Genomic DNA, 21,357 nt, shown 5'->3' with positions numbered 1-21,357 from the left:
TAGAGCGTGCTTCTGTCCGGGTTATCGATGAGGTTGAGTCCGGGTTTAGACCAGGGTTAGAGCGTGCTTCTGTCCGGGTTATCGATGAGGTTGAGTCCGGGTTTAGACCAGGGTTAGAGCGTGCTTCTGTCCGGGTTATCGATGAGGTTGAGTCCGGGTTTAGACCAGGGTTAGAGCATGTTTCTGTCCAGGTTATTGATGAGCTTCAGTCCAGGTTTAGACCAGGGTTAGAGCATGTTTCTGTCCAGGTTATTGATGAGCTTCAGTCCGGGGTTAAACCGTGTTTCTGTCCGGGTTATGGATGAGGTTCAGTCCAGGTTTAGACCAGGGTTAGAGCGTGTTTCTGTCCAGGTTATCGATGAGGTTCAGTCCAGGTTTAGACCAGGGTTAGAGCGTGTTTCTGTCCAGGTTATCGATGAGGTTCAGTCCAGGTTTAGACCAGGGTTAGACCGTGCTTCTGTCCGGGTTATCGATGAGGTTGAGTCCGGGTTTAGACCAGGGTTAGAGCGTGTTCCTGTCCAGGTTATCGATGATGTTCAGTCCGGGTTTAGACCAGGGTTAGACCGTGTTTCTGTCCGGGTTATCGATGAGGTTCAGTCCAGGTTTAGACCAGGGTTAGACCGTGTTTCTGTCCGGGTTATGGATGAGGTTCAGTCCGGGTTTAGACCAGCATGTGGATCTCGTTGTACTCGTCGCGTCCGTCTTCAGCGAAGTTGGGCGAGTCTTCGTCGCAGTCGAGCTGAAACACAGACACACGTGTTTAAGAGCGAGCAGAAAGATGCCGACATCGATTTGAAGATGAGTTTTAAACAGAAAGCAGCTGAGACTGAGGCGGTTCGCTGTGAAGTGGGATCAAGGCTTTAGCCGGATCAGGTCAAGGTGAAATACAGTTCATAAATTATCTGTGTGACCATCTCTGTGTCAAACTGGAGGTTGTAGAACGCGGTGATGACTCGCTCTCACGTGGAGCAGGAGCCAGGATTCTGCATCTCACTGGTTCTTTTCAAATCCAGTCACACTTCATGAAACATCTGACCTTCAAAGCAGCACCAGGCCTTAATCGAGATCAAACAGGACTAAATCTGCTCCGAAGTAGTTCTGAATATCACTAAATCAGGGCCAAAATCAGTGTAAACGACATCTAAGATTGTAAATCATCAAAACATGCAGCTAAATGTGCGTTGGACCAGATTTTAAAAAAAGAAAAGAATTTATGGCATTGAAACAACTGTGACACTTTTCAGTGACATTTAGGCGATATCCACACGGAGACAAAACACTTATGTTTTCAGAAACTTTCTTTGTGAGCCTGAAGCAGCTCAGTATATGTGTGCGTCCACATGGGTCGACTCAGGTCTGTGAAAACAGTTCATCCTCCAGGCCTGTGTGAGGCGCTGTGACGCTAACACAGATAATAGAACAAGATGTAGAGGCGCATGTGCAGCACTTTAGTGGAATGTAAATGGTGAAAATGAAACAGATTCAGGATTTTGGATCTACAGAAGAGACAAGGAGGAGAGTTTATTCTTCTGTCAGTGACTTTTACTGTCAGTCCAAAAACACAGACTGACTCGTGTTTTTCTACTTGTCACCTGTGGCTTGTGGACGGCAGTGGAGCAAAGAGGGGCGGAGTCAAACCATCATAGATCCAGGAAGAAAACTCAGTATAAAGTCAGTAGATTATGGATAAGTTATGGTCAGACCTTGGAAGCTAAGCAGGGAAGGGCCTGGTCGGTACTTGGAGGGGAGACCGTTTGGGAACACCAGGAAGCCTGGTGAATGTAGTGAGTGAGTGGTTGGCGGTGGTCGGAGGGGCCGATGGCGCAGACTGGTTGCCTCGCTTCCATCAGTCTACCCCAGGGCAGCTGTGGCTACAATAGTAGCTTACCACCACCGAGTATGGAGTGAACGAATAGTGCAATGTAAAGCGTCTTTGAGTGTCCAGAAAAGCGCTTTATAAAACCAATGCATTCTTATGGTTTTTATTATTAAAGCAGTGCTAAGTAACTCTTGCCCCTAGAGGCCACAAGCGCAACTGCAGGTGTCGTAGCAAGTTGCGTTTTTTTAACTTATTTATTGTCCGTGAGAGTAAATCCTACGCTGACAGAAAAGGCGAAGGGACAGAGGGATATTGTGCATTCAATTATACGATGGAAACAATCACTCAAACTTGGCTGTAAATACTGTTTAAAGTGATGCTAGCCCGCAGTTAGCTTTGCCCGTTAGCATGCTAGCTTCTTCTTCTTGTTTCCATTAGTGTGTATTGGTGACTCCGGCCCGGTGGCAGTACAAGTTGCAAACAGGGTTTTCTGGCCAGAGACACCAGGGGGAGATGAAAAACCCTCCAAACATCCCATGAACACTTATTTTACCCCCACAGGGACTACGGGAAGGATTTATTAAGGTAAACACGTTACTTAGCACTGCTTTAACAGACACCACTCTGGTGCTGTGATGTCATCGTTTTAGTAAAAGTTGTGGAGACGTCGCAACAACAGCGCCATGTGAACGGCATTTTGAGATCTTTCCTCTGGGACCTAGTTTGGAGAGTATTGGTTTACAGACGCCCAAAATGGCGGCTCGTATGGACGATACACTGGACTGATAAAATATCTTTACGTTTGGTCTTCAGCTTCATATGGACAGAGCATAGAAAATGGGACATAAGTGTTTTCAGACAGATCTTTGTTCTTTCACAGGACAGTATACGAGCCTGCAAAGACTTTAAAAAAACAATAAAAACCTGATTTCTTTGAGTTCGGACTCTTGGGTGCATCGAGTTCACCTGACCCTTGGCCAAACTGTCCGTCCTCCGCCGAACCGGGATAAGATGTTTTCTCTCACAGCCGACACGAGGAGGACATGGGGAAGTTTAGTTTTAATCCCGACATTCATTATCCACGTGTTTAACTTTGAACCAAGAAAACAGTGGAGGAGCTTCTCTGCTGCCTTTGGAACACGGCCGTTTACTGTCCTGAGCTGGACTAACATTTTCACATGATTTGGAAATGTTTGTCTGCGTGAGCTCACACGGACGAGACGGTCCAGAACGAGAGGGAAGATGTTCCTCTGGGTCAGTGGGGTCGGGACGTTTTCATAGGCCTCTATATTAGCTCCCATGTGTTTAAGTGAGGACACACGAATGGACAAACTAGATTGATCTTGAGTTTGGAAGATCTTTACAATTATTTCATTTATTTATGTGTTTAAATGGGGGGAAAATGGGGAGGAAAGAATAATAATTGGGAATTCATTAGGAAAAATGGGACGAAAAGTGGAAAAGCAATTGGGAAGACTTGGGACAAATGGAGAAATAATGTGGTGGAAAAAATGGGGAATAAATGAGGAAAATGGGGAGGAAATTAGCTAAAAAAGGAAAAATTATTTTAAAAATTGGGGAAAAATTAGGACTAAATGGGGGAAAACGTGGAGAAAACATTGGGACTAAATAGAGGAATAATCTGTGTAAAATGGGGAATAAAAAAAGGAACAAATGGGGAGAAAATTAGTAAAGAATTGAGAATAAATTGGAAAAAAAATATGAATAAATTGGGAATCTATTATAGAAAACGCAATCTCAATGGCCGCCGCCTGGGCGCCGCCATGTTTATTTCCCATACCGACTTTGAAGCTAAGCAGGGAAGTGCCTGGTTAGAACTGGGATGGGAGACCGTTCCTCAGATGCTAAGCAGGGAAGGGCCTGGTTAGAACTGGGATGGGAGACCGTTCCTCAGATGCTAGGCAGGGAAGGGCCTGGTTAGGACTGGGATGGGAGACCGTTTGGGAACACCAGGAAGCCTGGCGACAGTACTGAGTGTGTGCGTGGTTGGTGGTGCTGCTGTCCGAGGACAACCCGCTGTCACAAAAACGCGAGTGCACGAGATCTGACTGCCGTGCGTGTGCGCGCATCCAAACAGGGCGATGTGTGCGTGCGCGCGTGTGTGTGTGTTCGTGCGTGTGTGTATGTATGTGTGCGCGTGCATCCAAACAGGGCGATGTGTGCGTGTGTGTGCGTGTGTGTATGTGTGTGCGTGTGCGTGCGTGTCCAAAACCTGCTCAAACACGAGCCTCTAATCAAACGCGCTGCTCCGACTGATTTATCCTCCGTGTGAGTAAAAGCGAAAATGAAACTACCACTTCCCGAGCGCATGGCCTGCACAGCGTAGTTTTTTTTCTTTTTTTTTCCCTTTGCTTCTGTACCATTTGTTTTCTATTTTGCTTTTCACGTATTGTGAGCCCAGAGGTACATTTTATTCTAAAGCAGCTTTGAAAGCATAGCCAATTTTATTGTAAGGTTATAAATACTGTCTAATAACGATCATTAGGCTATTTCAGTTCAAAACCTACTTATTATTTTTTTTATTGTACACCACCGTGATGGACCAAACCACGGGTCCTGCACCGTGAACCAAACCGTTAAAGCTGAACCCCTAATATTTATCAATAATTATTCCACTGTCTCTTGAATCCTGTTCCCCGAGTTTAGCGAAAATATTGTCGTAGTTTATAAGAAAGGAGCACGGGTGCATCAAACACTCCAATTGCAGTTTGTTTGAAATTGTTTTTTGCCTTCATTCTTTTACTCATTTGTAGTGGCCATAGTTTTTGGAATGGGTTGGGAACCACTGGTCTACAGCTGAACTGTGTGACGGGTTGGACATTTCTTTGTAATCACTCACAATCTCAGAATATCAAATGTGGAGACTAGCGAGGCCCGGCCGAAGGCCGGGTCTCAGCTAGTAAATTAGAAAAAAATATGGGGGGAAATTAGGGGGGAGAATTGGGAAAATATGAGGAATAAATGGGGAAAAAAAATGAAAAAATTGTAACAAAATGGAGGGATAATCTGGGAAAAATTGTGAATAAATGAGGGAAAATTGGGAGGAAATTAGAGGAAAATTTAGCAATAAATAAGGAATAAATGTGAAAACATTTGAAAAAATTGGGGGGGAAATTAGGAGTAAACGGGGAAAACGTGGAGAAAAAATTGGAACAAAATGGAGAAATAATCTGTGAAAAATGGGCAATAAATAAGGAACAAATGGGGAGAAAATTAGGAAAGAATTGAGAATACATTGGGGAAAAAATATGCATAAATAGGGAATGAATTAGAAAAAAATGGGAAAAAATTAGGGGGGAGAATTTGGAAAATATGAGGAATAAATGGATAAAAAAAAAAAAAAAAAAATGGAACAAAATGGAGGGATAATCTAGGAAAAAATGAGGAATAATGGGGAGGAAATTAAGGGAAGAATTAGCAATAAATAAGGAATAAATGAGGAAAAAGTAGAAAAAAATGGGGAAAAATTAGGAGTAAATGGGGAAACTATGGGAAGAAAATTAGGAATGAATTGAGAATAAATTGGAAAAAAAAAATGAATAAATGGGAAATAAATTTGAAAAAATGGGAAAAAAATTAGGGGGGAGAATTGGGAAAATATGAGGAATAAATGGAGAAGAAACTGAAAAAATTAGGAAAAATGGGGAGGAAATTAGGGGAAATAAATAGGGAATACATAAGGAAAATTTGATAACATTTATGAAAAACTAGAAGTAAATGGGGAAAAGATGGAGGGGGAATAAATAAGGAACAAACGGGGAGAAAAATAGGAAAGAATTGAGAATAAATTGGGGAAAAAATGATGAATAAATGGGGAATAAATTAGAAAAAAAATATGAAAAAATTAGGAGGGAATAAATGTAAATGGAGAAAACATGGAGAAAAAATTGGGACAAAATGGAGGATTAATCTTGGGGAATAAATAAGGAACAAATGGGGAGAAAATATTGAAAAGAATTGGGAATAAATTGTAAGGAAAAAAGAGGAAAGTGTATTCAGGACAATTCTCTTTTTAAACAACAAAGCGATGTAAATGTAGATTTTTTTTTTGCACATTTCTGATGGTGATGGTGGATGATCATCGTTATTGAGAAAGAGATGTCCACTTTTTTCAAACTCGCCCAGCCCTTAGATCACGTCTAAATTCCAGTTCCCAATATTTTCACGCTGACTCAGGCCATGTTCACATTTGCGCCACTTGAAATTAATCCCGGAGCATTTCCTGTGAAAATCTGCCACGTTTGTGCAGCTGCAGAAAATAAACGGACTCTGATGCATCAAACCAGGAACCAACGGAAGCTCAAAAGAATCATGTTGTTTTAATGATTAATGAGTCGAGGCTTAAACACATGTGCACATAAAACAGTGTTTCTGTCCAACACTGACACACTGCCCCCTTTTGGCTTGTGCTTGAACTGCGCCCTGATCCAGACCCATAAACCAAGAGAGTCTGACAGACAAGTGTGAACCTGCCCTGAGTCTCAGTGTGGGACATGCCATACCTCAATTTAAAGCTCTTAAATCACTTTTACAGTTCAGATATGTGAACATACTACACTACACTACACTACACTACACTACACTACACTACACTACACTACACTACACTACACTACACTATACTACACTACACTTTTTCCTGCTCCTTTGTGGCTTTTCTGTTGTGTTTTCATCCTTGTTTTTGGGTGTTTCGGGTATTTGCTAAACTGAAGAAAATGTGCTCGGTTCAGGTGGGGGTTAAGAGGTTAAGAGCCTACACACTAGGGATGAGACAATAATGAAACTTGGGGTCACAATTATCTTGGCCAAAATAATTGCGCTAAACGATATTATCAGGATATTTGCCTATGGTTTAAACAATCACTGACACTTCAGAAATGATGGGGATTAGGCAATTATTAAACATTCCTCTTCATTGTCTGCTGTAAATGTCATATTGAGTGAGACAAAGTATTTAATGCAGTGCTAAGTAACTCTTGCCCCTAGAGGCCACAAGCGCAGCTGCAGGTGTCGTAGCAAGTTGCGATTTTTTAAAGGGGTTTGTTATGCAAAATCGATTTTTTCAAGCTTTACATCATGTTATTCTGTCATTCCCTCATTAAAAACATGCCTGAAGTGTTGCCTTGGCACATTCACGTATTTCTGAGTAATCTGTAAAAACTCTGATGGCGGCCATTTTAGGGATAGGTTTGCCTGAGTCCTCCTAGGAACGCCCCCACCTCCTGGAGACGCCTCCGAGCTTTCGTCACCAGCCGAGTAACCAACCACTGCTCCTCAGCAGAACCCCCTCCCCACTGATGCCACAGACAGCGTGTGGAGGGGGCGTGTCGGAAAGGTTCAGAGGTTCTTAAAGAGACAGAGGCCTATTTCAAGACATTCACTACAGCCATTTTGAGAGAGACATTTTATACAAGGCAGTTATTCTAATTTACTGCATTTACAGACCAACAGAAGGTTTGGTCATCATTGTAGTGTGCTATAGACTGGTGCCATGTGATTGAAAAAAGCACAATACCCCCTCTTTAAGTTAAACACGTTACTTAGTACTGCTTTAAAGGCACACTGTGTAACATTTTGGACTGTACTGTGAAACATGCAGCTAATGAGCAGCTCCACACAGAAAATGCTCTTTCTGCAGTGGGTACTCTAAGAATGGATTTGGATGAGGAACTCACCTACTGAAATCTTAAATACTGCAGACTTTAGTCACATCTCCATGGAGACGTACACACTCCCGGTAGAGTTACCGGCACTGGCTGTCTGATGGATTTAGACAACAAACTAGGTGCTAAGGACAGTCTCCTGGTATGTGCTTTTCTGTGATATCTCTGACTGAGGATATGAATATGTAACTATGAAATCTACACTATAATGAGTTCACATGCAGCAGCATTTTGAACCAAACATCTGGCTTTCAATGCCATTAAATCTACTTTCTGATAGAAGTGAGAGGTGTGAAGCCCAGACTCACCGCCTGCAGCTCTCGCTCGTGGAAGATCCGGGACAGGATGAGTCGCCTCAGAGGAACCGTCATGATCAGGACGAAGGGAAACGCCAGAGACGCCACCGTGGACTTCACTACCCACAATGCAACGATACAGCCGATCTGGATGATGGTGAACATGTTCATGCGCCACGTCCGCACCTGCAGGACAGACACGAGGAAACGGTGAATACTTTAAACTTTACTCCAAAACAACCAGAGCTGTGCAAAAGTAACCGGCTGTGACTGGGGTTGAACACAGGGGGAAGGTTAGAGCATTGTTATTGTGATCATAATCTTCAACGTGGTGTTTCCCATTAGTAAAGGAGACTATATTGGCCCCCAGAGTAACATAAAATGAAATGTAGAAACTTTTTGCCTCCTAAATGATCATAAGAAAACAAAATGACCTACTATACTCATAAAAAAGAAGTTATCAAAGATCAAAAATGGACAATAAGTGTCACTTTTACTCCCCCAAAATTGTAAATATTAAAGCTAGATTTGAATGTGCCCTAATAGTCATCTGAGAGGATTTATCTTTTCCTCTGCTGCCATCTGGTGGACAGTGGCTGTAACGATCACTAGGTTCTACTACTGCTTGTAGCATGTACTCTCTCTCACTGTTTTAAAATGGGACTGCAGGAATAAAAACAAGCCAGGTTGCCTTATTGAATTCTCATATTGTGTCTGTACTATGCTGGGTTTACACATAGGCACGATGCGTTACGAATGGCATTTTTTCGTCATTCGTGACGTTCGTAACATGACTTAACGCGTCTTAATGGGATTCTTAACAGAGCGCATCAGTTCGTGACATTCGTGATGTTCGTGGAGAAAGTTTTTGTCTGTCAAAAAATCTTCCACGAATGTCACGAATCACCCTCTGTTCGTGGAGTTCGCAGCGGAGCGTGTCCTTTCGTGATGAGTCGTGGCGCTTCGTAATTCAGCGTGAGAGCATTCGTACAGCATTCGTAGAGCAGAATCACTGTTTTCATGCACAAAATTGATGGAAACACAAGCTACGCCGAAAAGTGCATTTTCGGACCTGCAGCAGCAAAAGAAAAGTCACACAGACTCGGCCAGTCCGCGCTCCAGGCCCAGGACAGCACCTGCCGCCGCCGCTCCTCAGGTGCTGAAGTTGTTCCGCCGGCTTTTCCTCCTCCTGCGGTCGTTCCTCCTGATGTTTGGGAGCCAGTCCCTGCCACCCCTATTGCCCCCCCGCTGGAGAACCCCACTGTTGTATATTTGTCACGATTTTCCCCGCGTTTGTAGGGAAAAAGGGACAGTAAGAAGTGCGCCTTTACCGCGGTCCCTGAATGCATCTCGCACGCTGCCTCCACTGACCAAAACAACAGCGCGTGGTTGCAGCAGCTACACCACAGATAAGTTAAGGCTAATTTTACAAACTTAGACACGTAAAACAAGCGGCGGTGGGCGCGGGGCAGGTGAAGACACGCGCCTGTGTTTGTGGATTATAAAGTTTTTCCAGCTGGAGCTGAGGACTGACCAGACGAGTGAGAATCATGGATAAAGAGGTTTAAGAGCAGCAAGTTCGACGGATCCTCAGAAGATCGAGTGCACAGTGAGTGTAGTGTTTTTATGTGTATTCTGTGGAGTAAAGTCAGCCCAAATTGTGCGGCTGTTGCACGGACTTATCTGACATGAAGCGCGTGCGTTTGTTGATGCGTTTGCCCGTGTTACACATTGACAGGAGCGGGGTTGAACTGGTGTGACTGTCCCATAGACTGAAAAACTATTGTTATTCTTCAGTATATGGACAGGCCCGACGCTGAGCTGGTCTATTTGCTTTTTGTTTAACCCGATTTTGCGAGAGCCCAACGAGTCAGAGAGAGCACGGCGGAGCGAGACGTCCCTGCTCCGCCTCCAACCCGGTGTGCGCGGCAGGAGATCTTGTCCACATTCGCCCAATTCTTGACAGATTTTTGACAGAACGCGACAATTCCCAATAACTCGCAGCAGCTCGCAGCAGAACGCAACAGCTCGCAGCAGCTCGCAACAGCGCGCAGCAGTGCGGGACGCATATTCGTGACCGTGCGTAATAATTCGTGCCATTAATCGTAACACGCAGTAACAGGTCGCAACAGTTCGTGGCGGCGCGTGAAACCTCTGCCCCGAATCACTCACATTCGTGATCCTCAGCCACGAATGTGGATTCGTGGCATTCGTGACTTGTCGTCGTTATGTGTAAACGCAGCATTACTTACTTACTTTTATTATAGGCTGAGCAATGAGCCAAGCCACAGACGAATCTCTGCCAGCGTTGTGCACAGTGCACACTAAAGTTTTTCTACTCTTTAGATGATGTTAGAAGGTCAAATGACCTCAAAACATAGTTAACAGGCTATAATTTAAAATGGCGTTGGTGCCACTAACATTCATATTGCTCTGACTAGGGTAATGATCATCATGCTGAATTTGGGACCAAATTTTGAATCCAGTCACTTCAACATAAACAGTGAAAAACATTATGACATTTTTCTTTCCAAAACTGTGTCTATTGAGTTGTATCGGTCCCAATTACTCAAATTATTACAGGCAGAGGTGGGTAGGACTTTACTTAATAGAGTAATATAATTCAATGTTTTTACTTCTACTTGAGCCAATGAGCCACTGGGAGTACATTCTAAAGTTATGAAAGTTGACCTAAAATATATGTATAACATTTTTAAGGTATTTTCTCTGGAATTATTAGAATTTTCTCAATATGACAAGTTTAGTTTTTCATACTTGAAACATAAATCAGGTTTTTTAGCTCAAACATGCTCAAAATGTGACTTGAGTACAGTGAGTAACGGTTTGGTAATGGCCTCAACTATATTCAGACCGGCACAGTTTGGTCCGCTTTAAACGGACCAGGGTTCGTTTTGAACGCTGGTTCGCACCTTTTATGCAGGTGTGAAAACAACAAACAAATCCTTTGTTGTGGTCATTGCTGTCCAATGCGAGCATCGATCGTCACACACGTGGATGTGTTTACAAAATATAATTCACTTGCAAAAAGTACAGTCTGAATACAAACCGCACCAAACAAACAAAAAGTCAGCTTCTGATCTGGAACAAACAAGTGAACCTAAGGACTTTTCTCGTCTGAATACACCCTTATATAGCACTTCTCTACCTTCTTTAGGCCCAAACAGCAAGTGACCAGTCACCCAGACAAAAACAGCCACACGGCCGTTACTTCTCACGTAAACCTGCTCCAGTCATATCATAACTTTTACTCATTGCCCTTTACCAGATCTTGAGCTATCTCTTCATTTATGTGGGACTCTGCTCATTGTGAATGTAAAAGATCGGGGAGAGGAAGTACAGCGCCTATGTTACTGTGTTCGGGCACTGTGCACATGGGCCACACGCCTTTCGGTTGTACCCACAGGACTTGGCAACCCAAAGAAACATAACAAACAAATGTACACTGCAACAACTTCTATGTCATGTAAAACAAGTTTTTAAAGAGTCCAAATACAGTGTTTGATATAAACATGTTCACATCTGTGGTATGGGTAATGTCTATTGAAATAAAAGACAACGTACATTTCTAAGAACAAACTGTCCTCACGACTTAAATACGACGTTCTTAAACCCATAAGCCGATTCGAGTACGCTGACATGTACCTTGGTGACGTGTATGTGATCCGGATGGTGTTTGGCCGGGGCTGACATGTACCTTGGTGACGTATATGTGATCCGGATGGTGTTTGGCCGGGGCTGACATGTACCTTGGTGACGTATATGTGATCCGGATGGTGTTTGGCCGGGGCTGACACGTACCTTGGTGACGTATATGTGATCCGGATGGTGTTTGGCCGGGGCTGACATGTACCTTGGTGACGTATATGTGATCCGGATGGTGTTTGGCCGGGGCTGACACGTACCTTGGTGACGTATATGTGATCCGGATGGTGTTTGGCCGGGGCTGACACGTACCTTGGTGACGTATATGTGATCCGGATGGTGTTTGGCCGGGGCTGACATGTACCTTGGTGACGTATATGTGATCCGGATGGTGTTTGGCCGGGGCTGACATGTACCTTGGTGACGTATATGTGATCCGGAGGGTGTTTGGCCGGGGCTGACATGTACCTTGGTGACGTATATGTGATCCGGATGGTGTTTGGCCGGGGCTGACATGTACCTTGGTGACGTATATGTGATCCGGATGGTGTTTGGCCGGGGCTGACACGTACCTTGGTGACGTATATGTGATCCGGATGGTGTTTGGCCGGGGCTGACATGTACCTTGGTGACGTATATGTGATCCGGATAGTGTTTGGCCGAGGCTGACATGTACCTTGGTGACGTATATGTGATCCGGATGGTGTTTGGCCGGGGCTGACATGTACCTTGGTGACGTATATGTGATCCGGAGGGTGTTTGGCCGGGGCTGACATGTACCTTGGTGACGTATATGTGATCCGGATGGTGTTTGGCCGGGGCTGACACGTACCTTGGTGACGTATATGTGATCCGGATGGTGTTTGGCCGGGGCTGACATGTACCTTGGTGACGTATATGTGATCCGGATAGTGTTTGGCCGAGGCTGACATGTACCTTGGTGACGTATATGTGATCCGGATGGTGTTTGGCCGGGGTCACGATGAGAGTGATTCGCTCGTAAAGCTGGATCCCCGTCAGTGACGTCACTCCCATGTACAGGAAAATCCCAAAGAGCACGGCCAGAGGGATGAGGCGCAGCACGTCCGTCATCACGATGGACATCCCTGGACAGAGCGCAGAGACAACTTCAGTCACAGATGAACCATAAATTATGTAGTAGAATTATGCAGTACTACAACATGTAACAATATCTCTACTCAGGATGAAAACTGATTGACAGTGACAGTTTTGTTGACTTCTAATCATTGCTCATGAAGAAAACAGTAAAAACACGGCCCCAGAGACGCACGTTTATGTGAAGAAGCCAGTAAGTCAGTGTTTAAGCTGCTCAAGATGTTAGCATGCTACTGGTTAGCACATAGCGTGAACAGCCCAGCTCTGACCTCTCCAAGAGAAAGCCCTGAACCAAACTCCAAACATCTAGCCTTGGATACAACATGTGACAGAGGTAGAGCTAGTGTCTTGAGCAGCTTAAAGACTGACTCAGACTGAGACTCTGTTGACATGACAAACTGCAAAAAGCACAGAGAAAGGTTTTCTGTTTCCTCTTTGATGTGTTTGTTTAGTCTTCAGAGTGAAGCATATCCTTATTAAATCCTGCTGTAGCTCGACAGACAGAGCTGCTACGTCTGTGACACATTTGCTGGCTAAATCACATAAACGTGCGTAGAGATATTGTTACATGTCGTAGTACTGCATAATGCTACTTCGGTATTCAAAATGGCCGCCGGAACTATGTGTGATGTCACTGGAAACATGTATAATATGTCTGTTCTGCTGTGGTAGTAAAGTCAAAGTTTAACTGCACAAAGTCAATCAAAAGAACCAGTGGCTTCACACAAAACTGAGCATTTGAAATAACAGCTGGTCAGACGATTCTATGGATAATCAATAATATATAGACTGTATGTCCCACTTCCACTGAGCTGCACCCTGAGGTGGTGTGTCGGGTGGAGTTAGTGGAGTCAGCTGTGGCCGATAGAGCTCTTACCATCCGGGGCATAAAGCATTTTAGCTGCAAGAAAACAGGAGGATTTAAAGGAAAATTTTATCATATTTTCTTCAGCTAGTTTAAGAACATTTGAAAGTCAGACTCACTGGCTGTTATCTAATTTATATGTTCAATGAAATGTAAACTAGTTTTCAAAAATACAGATTTAGCACATTCTTCGGATACATTCAGGATCTGAGTGAAAACGATCACAGAGAAACACTTTCATAGTCTCGTAAAAGGACCAAATAAGCGTAAATGTTCTTCCACAAAGACATTTGAACCACTTAACCGAATGCATTTTCTACTGGAGAAAGACCAACAAAATCAATTTAAAGTTTTTGTCACATTGTTGCCGCATTTTAGTCACATTTTTGTTGATTTTCATCATTTTTTTGGGTGGCTTTTTGGGGTGTTTGTCGTCACATTTTTTGGCCATCATTGCTATCTTCATTGCTTTGTTGCTTTTCGTCACGTTTTCGCCATTTCTTTGTCTATTTTTTGGTGGGTTTTTGTTGTGTTTTTGTCACATTTTTGTAGCTTTTCTGTAGCTTTTTTTCATTGCTTTGTCATCATGTTTTCGCCACGTTTTCGTCATTTCTTTGTCTCTTTTTTGTTGCGTTTTTGTTGTGTTTTTGTCACATTTTTGTAGCTTTTCTGTAGCTTTTTTTCATTGCTTTGTCATCATGTTTTCGCCACGTTTTCGTCATTTCTTTGTCTCTTTTTTGTTGCGTTTTTGTTGTGTTTTTGTCACATTTTTGTAGCTTTTCTGTAGCTTTTTTTCATTGCTTTGTCATCATGTTTTCGCCACGTTTTCGTCATTTCTTTGTCTCTTTTTTGTTGCGTTATTGTTGTGTTTTTGTCACATTTTTGTAGCTTTTCTGTAGCTTTTTTTCATTGCTTTGTCATCATGTTTTCGCCACGTTATCGTCATTTCTTTGTCTCTTTTTTGTTGCGTTTTTGTCACATTTTTGTGACTTTTATGTAGCTTTTTTTCATTGCTTTTTTGCTGTTATTTGTCATGTTTTTGCTGGTTTTTCATAGCTTTTTTTGTTGCTTCATTGTCGTGTTTTTGTCATGTTTTTGACCGTTTTTTGCTGCTTTTACGGCACATTTTTGTTCCGTTTCCATCTTCGATTTTGTTGCTATTTTGATGCTTTTCTTTTAAGCTTTTAGATTTGGGTAAAAAACAAAGATTTTCCTCCTCCTACATGTTCCTCCATGTCCTAATGTGTAGAATGAGCTCAGACCTGTTCACCACAACTGCCTCTAAAATCCTGCACTGTCACTCAAAAAGTTGTTACTTTGGGTCTGAAGTGCCGTCATGCACGAGCTTAATATAGAAGGTGCAGATACACGTAAGACCTGAGGTGGCAGTATTGAGTAGTGAGTATAAAATGACAACTTGCATCTAGAGAAAATGGAGAAGCCAGACCGGTGGCCCTTCTATGCTCTTCCAGAATGGACACATGGCCAGTCTGCCTCTGGATATAGGCCTCCTAACCCTAACCCGTTTCCAGCGGTCTCTTACCCACGAGGACAGACACCAGCATGCCGGTGACCCTCTGCTCCTTGACCTCTTGAATCATGGGCTTTTCTCCGGGCGCGGTGGCTTTGCTCATGACGGTCAGCGCGTTGACGTGAGTGACGGAGCGCACGGTGGCGGCGGTGAGCCAGGGCAGGCCGAACAGAGGACACACGGCGCCCAGGATCACGATGAGGAGCAGGTCCAGGTGGAACCCGGAGCCTTTGACCAGACGACGCTCCTTCTTACTCACGATCAGACTGAGGAGACACGGGACAGGACGCATTAGCTTTATATTTCATGTAACTGAGCAGCATATAAGGTTCTAAAACTTCTGTTAAACATCATGGGGCTCATCAGCTTCATCAGCAACAAGACATAGATTACATCCTTCAGGCCTGTGTGAAGTGCACTGATACCACTTTTTCTAAAACCGATACGAGTACTTTGATTTAAGCACTTGCCAATACCGATACAAGTACAAGGCATTTTCTTCAACAGACTTTTTGAAGTTAATAGTTGTAGTTCAAAGTAAAAAAACATTTCCTGCAAATGCCATTGTTTTACATTATATATACGACGTATTGGGAAACTTAAGAAATACGGACAGAATTTCACGTATTTCAGAGTACTTTAACAGGTATTTGATCTCTTACTTGTACAATAATATTTCTCAAAATCACCTTGGGGGCCAGAGATTCTGTGCTGAAGGGCCTATCGTTGCCTACCCCTGGTTTATAGACTGCCTTTTTCACAGTAAAAGTTAGTGAATTTACTGATTTACGTTTCCTTGAGTAAAGTAGACTACCATTTTAAGAGAAGTTATATCAGAATTGAACAGATGCCTTTTTTTTTCATTCAATATCATTTTGAATTTTTATTGCTCTGTCCATCACAGACAGAACAGCTCATGTCCAAAAGCTCCTCAATGCGTGTGCTTTAATTTATGTATTTTTATTTAACAATAGTATTGAGATGTTACTTATTACTGCAGATAAATGGCCTCTTTTCTCCTTTACTTCAGCTCTGTGTGGATTTTCTCCTGTGTTTATAGAAACTTATCCAGTAGCTTCAGCATTTTGATTGTTTTGCTGCAGCTCATTTTGGCTCAATATTAACATGCTGTATGTCTTTAATTTGAATTTTCTGACAACTTTTTAGTCACTGGGTTAGTTTTTGAGATGAATAAACCACTAGGCATAAAACGGCATAAGAATCAGCAGCTCTGTTAGCCTGCTAGTCAGCAACATTAGCAACCTTAGCAACATTAGCCTATATGTTGTAAACTCTGCAGACGCTGCAGCACTAATAACGCATTGGTTTTATATAGCGCTTTTCTGGACACTCAAAGACGCTTTACATGGCATTATTCATTCACTCCATACTCGGTGGTGGTAAGCTACAGGTGGTATTGTAGCCACAGCTGCCCTGGGGTAGACTGACGGAAGCGAGGCAACCAGTCTGCGCCATCGGCCCCTCCGACCACCACCAACCACTCACTCACTACATTCGCTAGGCTTCCTGGTGTTCCCAAACGGTTTCCCATCCAAGTACCGACCAGGCCCTTCCCTGCTTAGCTTCCAAGGTCTGATTGGGCGGTATGACCACAAACATAAACAACACACTAACAACATTTAGCTCTGGTTAAATCCAGCACAGACTCAGAGTGTTGTCTGTAATAAAGTCAGCTCTATGTGGAATGTTGGATTTAAACTAAACTATTCTCCAGTTTGTTGTTTTTTTCTCTCCTAAGTGGAGCTCCTCCTGTAGGAGCGCCGGACACACGTCAAGTGGTATACGAGTACGAGAACAAGCATGTGGTATTGGTGCATCCCTAGAAAAAAGTAAGTAAACTTTTGTGTAATGTAAACAGTCAAAATGAAACAGATTCATGGATTTATGATCTACAGAAGAGACGAGAAGGTGAAGCTGTTCTTCAGACTCACGGGACTAAAGCAGAAAAACCTTTGCATTTAGTCCTGAGCTTGACTTCATGTGGACAGAATCTGCAAAACGTGTCTTATTTCCATAAAGAAGTGTCTGCAAAGATGTTACAATTAGACCCGGTGTAATAATTATATGAGTGAAACAAACAAACTTAATTCTTCTGCAGCCATTTTTGATCAGCAGCAGCTAAAGGAAGCAAGTCTTAACCTTGGTGAACAATCTCTCAATGGGAGAATTGTTCCTTGATGCCAGTGGAGGTGGTAATGATCTAATTAACCATTTCCAAAGTTCATCATGATTCTGCTTATTCCGTCAGTGTTTCTCTCCTTAGTCAATCCCTGACTGAGCGAGTTCCGGTTCATGTTTTCCTGCCTGCCCAGTTTTCCCGCTCTCCACAGCTGCTCCTCATTCCCTCATCAGTCCAGGAGAGGGTATTTAAACTCCCCCAGTTCAGTCAGTCTATCTACCTACGTTTTGTTTTTAGTGCCTTTATAATAAATAAGTCCTGTTTGTCATTTCCTTAATTAATCTTGGATTTGAATTGGGGCATACATTTTCCACAGACCATAGCATGAGCTAAAAACAATATAAGAAATGGAATTAAAAACAGGTCCAGGTGTGACGTGAACAGTAACTCAAGTATTTTAGTGTAAATACATCTCTATTTATCCACGCAGTATTTCTAGGGTAATATCTTCAGGAAGGAGTCTGCGTAATCCAAGGGCCAGGACTGGTTGACTGAACAGTTTTATCCACCAGGCTATCCGGAAGCTGAACTCCCTCCCTTCCCTGCCCCCACCCTGTGCTTCTGCCCCACAACAAGGACTTGAGAGAAACGAACATTTTGATTCATATGAATTGACAATAAAATCTTTTGAATCTATTATTATTGCTGCAAATCCCATGATGCTTAGCGATATGACCTCACAATCCCTCTCTAACTGAACTCTATAGGCCGCACTTGTCTGCATAAGCTCCCCATCGCCTCCACATCACAGCTTTATATTTGGATTTGGAGCTGTTATGGCGTCTGAGTTCTTTAATTAGAAAGAATTGAGAGTTTTGGACTCACTATTAACCTCTTAACCCCGCCTAAACCAAGGGCATTTTCTGCAGTTTTTTCCCATCACTTTTTTTCCCGTTGGGTTTTTATCATTTTCGCCACATTTTCATCACTTTTTAAACTTTTTTTTGTGAAAATGTGCTTGGTTCAGGTGGGGGTTCAGTTATTAAAGCGGACTTTCCATGATATAAATGTTGGTGCATTGATATTGATAACACAAGACATTATTCTGCATGAATGTAAAAATCTATAAATTAGCCGCGTTGTTGTTTCGGCCGCTTCTAGTCCAGATATTACGGTACTTGTGTTTTAGACAAGCTTTTCTGTGGCCACTGCAGTTCCTCTGAGGAGAAACACCCAGAAAAATGTCATCACAGGAGTCCAGAGTGCCGGGCCACATCCTCACAACTTGCATGATTTAGTTGTTGTTAGAAATATAACTGAGAGTAGAAAATGAGGTATGATTTGTGGATTTACAGTCAAACTGGTTGATTGGGATGAAACGTGGACTCACGATGTGATCTGCGTCTCCATGAAGATGAGGATGAACACCAGCAGAGCCGGGACCACAGACGCTCCCATCATCCAGGTGGGAAAGGGCTGTTTATCCCCAAAGGGACTGATGAACCAGCCACGCTTCTCTGGAGAGGTGACCGAGAACCCCGAGGGCACGTTCAGCTTCTGCACAGAGACAGAGACATATCTGACACCGTCCCGGGGAGATGATGGCGAACAGTGTTTTTAAGAGGACACAGACCTGGGTGTATGTGTCGGGGATGGAGTAGTCGACCAGCACGGACACCAGGATGGAGATGGGGATCCCAAAGTCTCCAATGATCCGTCGAGCCTTTGAGGAGGAGAAAAAACAATAAATCGTGATGTTTTATGTGACAATTCCAATCTTGATACTTTTGATGACATCATACATTAATGTCTGACGTCGTACATGTTAATGAGGCAGCAGTGCTCTACTTTCAGGTAATAAAGGCCAATAATAATCAAGAATTCAGTCAGAACAGTAGAGGGCAGCACATGAAGCAAACACTGTAACACAAATGTATTACTTTAAATAGTTTTATAATCATGAAAAAGATTAATCTGTGATTGACTTATTCCTTTTGATTTGCCTCATTTGTTTAAATGTGAAGTGATGCCACTGGAAAAAAAAAAGGGGGTAAAATGCACATGAAAACCAGTGTAAATCATAAATATGAAGTATGTTAAAAAAAACATGTTTTTAAAAATTGATGTATTACAGGTTATTATGTGGATTATCGGTGTATTGTGAGATTATCATTATCGTGAGCCATGTATTGAATCGTCTGGTACCCAGAGGTTTCCACCCGTCTCATCTGGAGAATTGTGCAGCAAACTTGGGTTATGGGGTTTCAACAGAACTTTTGGTAAATATGTGCTTCGGGCATTTTTTATTTATTTTTTACTTTCATTTATTTTCAACAACAAATATGACGTAACCTTTTTTGTGTTGTATCCGGCATGAGTTGTAAATTGATTCCTTTGAGAATAATCTTGCTCAACCTTTTTAAGACAAAGATCTTTATTTACATAGCGCCTTTCACAGACATGGCCACAAAGCGCTTTACATGAGACAATTGTACATTCACTTCATACTCAGTGGTGATAAACTACCTTTGTAGCTTCAGTTTCCCCTGGGGGAGACTGACAGAAGCGCTGTCGCGACTGCACACGTCTGCGCCAACAGTCCCTCTGACACCTCCATACATTCACTCACACACACATTCATCCTGGTCTATTGTACATGTTTTGAGTGGTAGGTGAAACCATAGTACCTGGAGGAAACTTACACAGACCCGGGGAGAACATGCAAACTCCAAGTGGGAATCGAACCCAGGACCTTCAAGATGTGAAAGCGAGAGCACACTAACCGCTGCGCCACTGTGCCCGCAGAACTTTTACTCCTGAATTTATCAACCATAATAAAATGATGATCCAAACCTTCACATTGCTTAGGTTTTCCTTCATGTTTACCCTGTTTTTTTGCACAAAGGTCGACTGTTGTGTCCAATTTTGTTTTAAAAAATGTGTTCATTTCTCAATTATTTCTTACTGAGTATTTACTGTTTATACTTTTTGTCCCCAAAGAGTCCTTGGTAGTCATTGTATACAAGATACCACTATTTACTATTTGTTTTTTTCCCCTCACATTTCCTGCCTGTTTGCTCACCCTGAGTGTTTCTCAGAGCTGATTGTCACAAGCACATTTCTTCATTGTGAGATCAATAAATGCTCTTATCTTTAAAGCTGTAAATCTGAACATGCCATCAGTCATTTGATGTCAATTGCCATTAATGGGAGCATTAAAAAGTATTACATTTGACTGACAGAAAAACTAGAAAATAAATACTGTATAACCGGATGTGCATGGGGCACTGTCACATTTTGGTTTGTGATAATGCTTCTGTAGGTAATTGTTTACTTTGGAGGACAGTCAGATTGTTTTTCTTTCAAAATTTATTTTGTACTCTTTTTGCTGGGAGTTGTAGAAATTTGCACAGCACACACATAAATTCCTAAATTAAAATATCAACTTCATCCTATCAGCAGGAACACCTTTTAAATAACATAAATGTAATTAAAATGCTCTAACGTCACCTTTCCTCCCAGGAAGCGGCTGTTCCTGAACTTTCGGAGGAAGAAAGCCACAAAGAAGGTTCCCATCATGAGGACGAGCGAGAGCAGGGCCGTGTTGGGCTGGTTAAAGATGGGCCCGTCCTGGTCGTCCGGGAGAGGGTCAGTGGGATACACGGACAGCAGGGGGTGCTCTCGGAACACCTGGGCAGGACAGAGCACACGAGGAGTGACGTTAGAACATGCACAAAGACACAGATGTTCTTGAAATGTATTCACTCCAATGCTATGATGGTAAAGTCTGAAAATGAACAAAATGAAAAAAATCCATGCTCTGGCTTATGAGGCAGCACCTTTGTTTCCTGGTAAGTGATTTTAATACAGATCAATTTTCAAAACAGCACAACTATGATTGAGAACCAACCTAAACATGGGATATAAAAGAGATATAAAAATGTGCTCCTAAAGATCAGCTACACACAAACCAAGCCATTTTCATGCCAGAATGAAACATTTGGAAGGAGATCTAACGTCAAACCACTTGTTTGGCTTCCTGTTGTGAAAGCAAAGGGAGGCAGAAGAAATTGGGTATATTTCACCAATAAATAGACCCTGACTAGAGAAATGCTTTGTATTTTATTCACATTTTTTGAGTGTAAAATGTTACACAGCAAAACACTACGCTATAGTGGCTCTGAAGTGTGTGTGTGTGTGTGTGTGTTCTAGGTCAAAAGGAATTTTCTTTGCCAGAGTGCTG

At 42.7% G+C, this 21,357-nt stretch overlaps 1 protein-coding gene across 1 annotated transcript in view; it reads right to left on the bottom strand.

Annotated features, from left to right (window-relative positions):
* Positions 1–269: 269 nt before the first annotated feature.
* The window catches only part of slc4a3 (solute carrier family 4 member 3), a 117,122-nt gene continuing 96,034 nt past the window's right edge, over positions 270–21,357 (bottom strand). Inside the window, exons 17-23 of the mRNA XM_079562842.1 lie at positions 20,625–20,804; positions 18,748–18,837; positions 18,505–18,671; positions 14,987–15,240; positions 12,399–12,568; positions 7,812–7,985; positions 270–739 (exon numbers count right to left, since the gene is read on the bottom strand). Coding sequence (XP_079418968.1) covers positions 662–739; positions 7,812–7,985; positions 12,399–12,568; positions 14,987–15,240; positions 18,505–18,671; positions 18,748–18,837; positions 20,625–20,804 — 1,113 coding nt within the window. The 3' untranslated portion in view covers positions 270–661. The remainder of the gene's footprint in view (positions 740–7,811; positions 7,986–12,398; positions 12,569–14,986; positions 15,241–18,504; positions 18,672–18,747; positions 18,838–20,624; positions 20,805–21,357) is intronic.

This window comes from Gobius niger (assembly GCF_951799975.1).
Source record: "Gobius niger genome assembly, chromosome: 9".
NCBI classification, from domain to species: domain Eukaryota; kingdom Metazoa; phylum Chordata; class Actinopteri; order Gobiiformes; family Gobiidae; genus Gobius; species Gobius niger.
The sequence above is the reverse complement of the archived record's forward strand: the minus strand, read 5'-3'. Positions and strand labels throughout refer to the sequence as shown.